Source organism: Penaeus chinensis, chromosome 6 (genome assembly GCF_019202785.1).
Source record: "Penaeus chinensis breed Huanghai No. 1 chromosome 6, ASM1920278v2, whole genome shotgun sequence".
NCBI lineage: Eukaryota > Metazoa > Arthropoda > Malacostraca > Decapoda > Penaeidae > Penaeus > Penaeus chinensis.
Window position 1 is genome coordinate 30852216 of NC_061824.1, and position 7500 is coordinate 30859715.

The following is a 7500-nucleotide window of genomic DNA, read 5'->3' on the forward strand; positions in this document are numbered from 1 at the left end:
CCACCTCCAAGACCTCCATCACCAAGGTATTTTATCTTCTTTTAAATAATTTTTCCTGTTATAAGTAACAAAATAGAATGTACTAAATTAGTCTTGGGCTTGCAATTATACATGACAATCTAGAAATCTCTCACTTCCACACTCTACAGGGACAGAGGTGAGCCAAAGTGCACATGCCCGTCTGAACTACGTAAGGAGCGTGGCCGGCTAGAGGATCCACCAGACTTACTACCCCCAAAATTAGTTCCACCAGTAGCCGACACCCTTGCATTCGTCAAGGCAAAAGAAGAGTTCATGCAGCAAATAAACTTCCAGGGCCTTCTGTATAGGTATAATAAAGATTATATCATATTTGATACCTGTATAACTTGTGTCTGATGTAAATTGCTTATTTAATCTGAATTCCAATTGGTTGAATTATACCCTTTGTATGATGACAAGGTATGTAATTTGATGTTTTTTTCTAATCTTTTCAGTGATTTTAGTGGCTTGGCCTCCACTGTACCGTACTTCCATGTGAGTGATGACTGTCGAGTACTGTCACCTGATGGTCTTCACTTAATAATTTGTGTTCATGGTTTAGATGGGAACTCTGCTGACCTTAGGCTTATCAAGACTTATTTAGAAATAGGCCTTCCGGGAGCTAATCTAGATTTTCTCATGTCGGAACGAAATCAGGTAAGATTTGTTTCTTAAAATTGGTGTTTTATAACTGTTTTTTTCTATTGGAGTTTGTATGACTGAATTTGTGAGTAGTTAACCCTATATTGCCCAGCATGACGAATGGGGAGCTGATAGAATGGGGAGCTGATAGAAAGCCTTTGCTAATGATATATAAAGCACTCATTAGGTCTAAAGTAGATTATGGGTCAGGACTAGACTAATTCGTCAGACCTGCCACAGAAACAACTACAGCAATTCTATCCAGTGCTGAGTCATGCTGGGCAATATAGGGTTAAGAGAATATAAAGTAGTCTGCTCTGTAATTAAAAAAAATATTTTTCATGTTTAGTTTTATTATTGATAATGATGGTAATAATGACAGTGATAATAATTGTTATTATATTATTGTTATTATTATTGTTTTATTTTCATCTGTTCTGTATTGCAGGGGGACACTTTTTCAAACTTTGAAACGCTGACTGAACGTCTAGTTTCTGAGATCCTGTACCACATTGAGGCATACAACCTCAACCCAAAGCGGATATCCTTTGTGGGTCATTCCCTAGGTAACATTATCATCCGAGGGGCTGTGTCGCATCCGGACATGAAGCCGTTCCTGCCCAAGCTTCACACTTTTCTCTCTCTGTCAGGACCGCACCTAGGGACTCTCTATAATAATAGTGGCCTCGTTAACATGGGTAAGTGTTAGGATCCTCTACTTCCAGCATTTTTCTTCTTATTTAATAGCTCTTGTTTTTCTTTGTTAGGTGTTTTTCTTGTTGTATTGCTTCTTCCATTTTTTTCATCAGATTTTTTTCAGTGTTGAAATTGGTTCTCTGCATTTGTCTTTTTTCTTTGGTTCTTAATGTTGTGATAAGCATTGTTTTATTTTTAATTTTATTTTTGATAATTTGATAAAAAAAACAAATACATGATCAGAATATATCAGTGTACACAGTGAGATTTTATGTTTAGTGTAATAAAGTGTATGTGTTGAAAATGTAATAGGTTAATGTTTTACAAGTTACTGTTAATCTGTTTTGTTTTTCATCACTCCAGGAATGTGGTTTATGCAGAAGTGGAAGAAATCAGGGTCTTTGCTACAATTATCCCTCAAAGATAGAGTTGATATACGCCAAACATTCCTATATAGACTCTCTCAGGTAAGTGTTACTTTTGATAAGGATAAGTTTCTGTGTACTCCTTATCTTTTCACCTCATGTGTGATATTTGGAAGATTGATAAGAAGTATGAATTGTCATTACATGAAATTAATCTTTGACAATGAAAGATGTTCTTATTAATGTTGAATTTTTTTTGTTTGTTTGTTTGCAGAATTACCTCTGTTTTCAGTTTTGATATATGATAAATTGTAATTAAGAAATTTTGAGTAATTTTTTTTTTTTTTTTTTTTTACATAATGACAAACAGTGGCCTACTTCAAAATTTGAGAACCTAGATCATTTTATTTAACTATTCATTAAACATACAACTTTTCCTTTGTCTTGATCATAGCTTCTATTCCAAATTTCTTACCTTTTTCCAGCGTTCCCAACTCCACCACTTCCGCAATGTGTTACTCTGTGGTTCGTCACAAGACAGATATGTTCCACTACACTCTGCAAGGATTGAACTCTGTCGTCAGGCTGTCAAGGATACTTCTGTTATGGGTGAGATTTTTTTTTTCTTTTCCTTTTTTATTTTATTTTGCTCTCTGTCTTTTGGGGCCTCCCCTTTTTTCTTGTTTCCAATTTTCTTACTATCTTACTTTCTGTTGCTTTCTTCTTTTCTTTTTATGTATGTATGTTGTTTTTTTTTTATGTCCATTCTTCTTGTTAATATATTTATACCCCATTTTATCCCCTCATTTTCAACCTCCTTTTTTCTGATTACCTCACTTCTTTCCTTGTATCTATTTGTGCTCTTCCATGGAATTTTATTCATTATAGCACCAACAGACTTTTTGAAACGGAGCAGAATGCAGTTTGAGAGGATTATTGACTGTTGCTATATCCACTGAAGTTGTATATGATATGTTCTTAAAGAATGGTGTCTAGTTGATCACTGTGTTACTAAAGTGGAAGTAGGCATGTGTGAGTGTGTGCATGTGAGTGTACATGTACATGTGTGTGTGTTTGTGTGTGTAAGTCAAACTGACATATATACATATATATATATATATATATATATATATATATATATATATATATATATATATATATATATCTCCTGGTTCTGCTGACCCCATTAATCCTCTCCCCTCAAATAACAGGTGCAGCTTACCGCGAAATGGTGTCCAACCTCCTTCAACCAATCATCAGCTCTCCGTCTGTGACCCTTGTAAGGTATGACATCCACCATGCTCTGCCCTCGACTGCCAACTCCCTCATAGGCCGAGCTGCTCACATTGCTGTCCTGGACTCGGAACTCTTCATTGAAAAGTTTCTTTTAGTGACGGGATTGAAATATTTCAAGTAATTTCTAGCTTTATATGTAGCATTTCAGGTATTCATATTTTCTACTTAGCCAAGTAAGACGTTTGAGTAAAAAAAAAAATAAAAAAAAATTGCAACGTGTGTGAAATATGTAAAAATTGTAAATAGGAAAATTTTACACTGGTATCTATGACGAGGAGGGAGGTGTAGTGGAATTTTGTCTTTTTTATTTTATTTATTATTTTTTTAAGCATTTATGTATATTTAGGAAAAGGATAGTGTTTTGGGTCAAGTGTAAAGGAGCTTATAGTATGTATTGGCAGCTATGAAAAACAGAAAATGCAGTTGTTAGGAGACTTTGAAAGCTTGATTTTTACACGATTATGGAGTGGAAAATCAGGAATCATTATGGTTGTGATGAAAAGATTCTAAGGGTGTGTAAATATTTTTAAATACTTGATGTTCCTTAAGTATAAGGAAGATGTCAAAGAACTCATCACATTAGATAGATGTATTACTTTATATTGAGAGTGTGTTTATAAGACAGTGTCTTATATGTTGTCAATGTGTTCATAGCTTTTGGCAGCCTTTAGGTTAACAGGACATTTACAGAGAATGTATTGATGATACATTAAAGGAAATCCCCTATCCTCTCTTGCTAGTATTGGGCTCACTAAAGTAGTGAAGGCCAGTGGTGCAACATTATCAGAGTCTAGGATTGGAGTAGATATGTAAATCTATAGAAACACTCGTTTTGTAAAAGTTAAGAGATTAAAAATGAATGAGAAGTAGAACTTTCAATGAGCAAGCATTGTTGTTAAAGCTATGAACTATGTATCTCCCTTCTGTTGGTTTATAAAGCTGTTTTACCATCATGTGAATACATCCACTTTTTAAACAAAATTTTGCTATGACTATTCTTTTTCAATTTTTTTTGTTTGTGTTCATATTACTGTTTTTTTTTGTTTTTTTTTTAAGAGATATGATCTCTAATATTGAGAACTTTGTAATAGCAAAGACCAGTAGAGATAAGAGTTTTTCAGTATTGTAAAGCTTGCTTCATTTTTCCATTAAGAAAAAAAAAAAAAGTTTAATTGTATTTAGTGACAATGTGACAGCAGGAGGAATGGAATAATGTTGGACCTTGAATGAAATTTGGTATTAGTTTAATAAACTAAAGAATGGGGTTGCAGGTGGCATAAATGTTGTAAAATTTTCTTCGAGAGATCTCAGTATGCCAAAACTGGAGAACATAACACATCAAAACACTGCTCAGCTTACCATTGTGGTTTTAAGCCATAGTTCCTGGTATAAGGTATGGCCTACCATATGCATCAGGATTTGTGGTGTTGTTTTGATACCAGGAATGTCATAATATTCATAATATTTGTATTGTCAGATGTTTTTTTCTCTTCTTTTTTTTAATGGATGGTAATTTAATTTGTAAGTAAAAAAGAAAACCTGTTCGTGTTCATGTTCAGATAAGAACACTGATATGAAGTACATGTATGCATGTATGTGTGGAAGGCTGTGAATGTAAGGAATGAATAATATTGTATAAAGAGAAGTGAGTATCACATTATTCTGCAAGGGTATAGCTGAAGAATATAAGGTGTACATGTACAAGATGTGTTAGCAAATGAGGTTTATAGTCATTTCAAAGTTTATCATCTACATAGACTATATGTAATCATTTCCATGTATTGCTAGAAATACCAAAGATGATATATCTTTTTTTTGTTTTAATCAATAAACTTACATTCTTGGAGAAATGCTGACACTGTAAAATTGGTAATTTGTGTGTCTTATTTGTTAATGCTCGAAGGCATGATATGAACAATTTGCAGTAATCAGTGAAATGTAATGATGTACTGTGAAACATAACTTGTGGTTCAGTACACCAGACGTTGGAGCCAGTGCCATCTCTTTTACATGAAAAGCTCAATATACAAATAACTCTGGGAATATAACTTTTCACCAGTTTAAAATAGTGCCAAGCTCTCTTTGAGTGATACATTAAATCTGGCAGTATTCTGTAAAGTACATTGCAAATTGTGTAATTACAGTTTGGATTGAAATGACATTTAACCATTGTCACATGCTTGGGATGTTAAATAAGTTGCATCAAATATATGAACCTAATAGAAATACTATAGAAATGACGACAAAATATAGAAGAAACTGTAAAGAAGAGAAAAGTCTATATATTTGATTGATATAACACTATATTAGACACAATAACATGCTTACTGCAACATGTTGATTTGGCCATTAATTCTCACTTCTCAGTCCTGAATAATTTACCAAATCTCAGAAAGAACTGTCACATACTTGAATTTTTAAAAATCTGGCAAGATGTTCTGTTAACAGAGTAAATGAAGGATACTGAGAACACTACACATTATAGTACACACTGCTGTTGGCTCTCCACTTCATATTTGCTTGTGCAGCACATAGCTACATGCCACTCTCTTTAGACTTGACTTTCTACCAGGTGTTGGAAGACGACTTTCAGAGAGAAGAATTCAAGAGCTTAAATTATGAATCTGAATGACTGTGGATAGATATGACCAATGTAAGTAATCATAATTGATATACTGTATCATATAAATTGTTATTGAGCGATTCATTTATGTATATGTAATGGGTAGATAAAATGCTACATACAATTAAACCTCTTTGATATTATGAAGTTTGTATATAGTAAATAGAACAGGAATTTGATTAACCAAATATAATCTGCATCATAATTAGAGCCAACTATTGGAATTCCAATGCTTTTAGTAAATCATAAAGTGGTTTAGTAATATGTGACCTATAATGCCCATTTGATAATTTTTTCAACATTATAATCATAAGAATTGTTGAAGAAAATATTGATTCTTTTATAAGTGATGTCAGGGTTTATTCAGTGTGATAATTGATGTATAACTAAGTCAGTGTATCATAATATATCATGCTCATAGTTCACTTTTTTTCATAGTTATGCATTTGGTCGTGGTCATGCAGCAATGATGTAAAATAGGATGTTTATTATTCCGTCATCTAAAAAGTGGAAGGGGTTACAATTTTTTTTCTTCTTCATTTTGATAGCAATGCTGAAGTGAAAATAATTTTCATGATAGTTTACATCCAAGTTGCTGACCTTTTTGTCTAATTTCTCTTGATGGTATCAATAAGAAGACAATTGTTTTTGAAGAAAAATAAAAAGTAATAATAGCAGAACTAGTCACAGTTATGTATGGAGCTGGAAACAGAGAGACTGAAGTTTAAAAAGAAGAAATTACACGAAAAGAAAAGAAGGTCTGGTTGTGCTTGAGGCCAGAGAAGGTTGTATCAGTGCTGCTTGTTTCTTCTTAAAAAAAATGATAAAAAATATCCTTTATGCTTTATTAGTAAGTAATAGCTTTTCATAGTACTGCCTTTGGTGTAATTAGACATCTAAGATTTTGTTGTGCCCAGTGCTCATTAAATAAGAGTTTGGGATTTTGACAGGTATTTGAATTTCCAACTGGGATGTATCACTGTAAGTACAAAGGAATTTACAGTATTAATCTTCAAACACTTTACAATTCAATTGTAACTTTTTAAGATGAGAAATTTCTACCTGAAATAAAACATTGACAAGAAAACCAGAGGCTGGAAATGTACAATTTATCTACAAAACTTGTTGATATTCAGTCTCATCTTTATAGAAAATGTACGTAATCATACCTCATTCACAACAACAGTGGTGATTAACTCATATGTTGTTCTCTAAGCTTCTTTTATCCTGGTGATGTTCTTGTATGTGGTCACATTCTCTTTAACAATAAAATGTTCATGCACTTTTTATATAAGATTCAGATGGCAATTTTTTAGTATTTCTAAAAGTTTGCTTTTTATTTGTTATTAAATTGATAGACATACATACTTTTATCTTCTATGAATGGACCTGCTCTTCAGTTATGGAATAATAAGCACAAAGAAACTGTATAGAAGTAAATATCATGCACATCCAAGTCACTGATTCACAGAAAAAAAAAAAAAATGTGAGAATGTCATTATAGGTGTACAAATGTCTAGTCATCGGCTCACTGCAATAAAGCGGAAAAGTATATTGTGTGGTGCGACCAAGATGACCTCTTAGCGTAGACACTATGTGGCAGCATGTACATCCCCTGGGAGGCAAGGGCTGACCGTCCCACTGTCTGTCCCTTGAAATTCACCTCAGATTGTGATATTCACAATAAAGTTTCCTATTGAGAGAGAGTTTTATTGATACCTCACTGGAACCTCTTTTTCTGTGTCTGTCTGTTTTTACCTTTATTGTGGAAATAATTTTTATTGGGTAATGAGAATAAGGACTTGTTCATATATTTTATTAACATTACAAAGGAGATTTGGAAGATAAAAGAAGTAT

General features: G+C 33.0%; 2 protein-coding genes across 2 annotated transcripts in view; one reads left to right on the top strand and one right to left on the bottom strand.

The window, feature by feature from the left end:
- LOC125026296 overlaps positions 1-7343 on the top strand; it is a 27750-nt gene extending 20407 nt beyond the window's left edge. The window contains exons 7-13 of the mRNA XM_047614617.1: positions 1-26; positions 150-329; positions 477-678; positions 1112-1361; positions 1723-1826; positions 2210-2333; positions 2936-7343. The exon at positions 1-26 is cut by the window's left edge and continues 2879 nt beyond it. Of these exons, the coding sequence (XP_047470573.1) occupies positions 1-26; positions 150-329; positions 477-678; positions 1112-1361; positions 1723-1826; positions 2210-2333; positions 2936-3141 (1092 nt within the window). The 3' untranslated portion in view covers positions 3142-7343. The remainder of the gene's footprint in view (positions 27-149; positions 330-476; positions 679-1111; positions 1362-1722; positions 1827-2209; positions 2334-2935) is intronic.
- A 101-nt stretch (positions 7344-7444) lies between these two features.
- LOC125026246 overlaps positions 7445-7500 on the bottom strand; it is a 54767-nt gene continuing 54711 nt past the window's right edge. The window contains exon 24 of the mRNA XM_047614548.1: positions 7445-7500. This exon is cut by the window's right edge and continues 2415 nt beyond it. The gene's annotated coding sequence lies outside the window, so the exon portion shown is untranslated.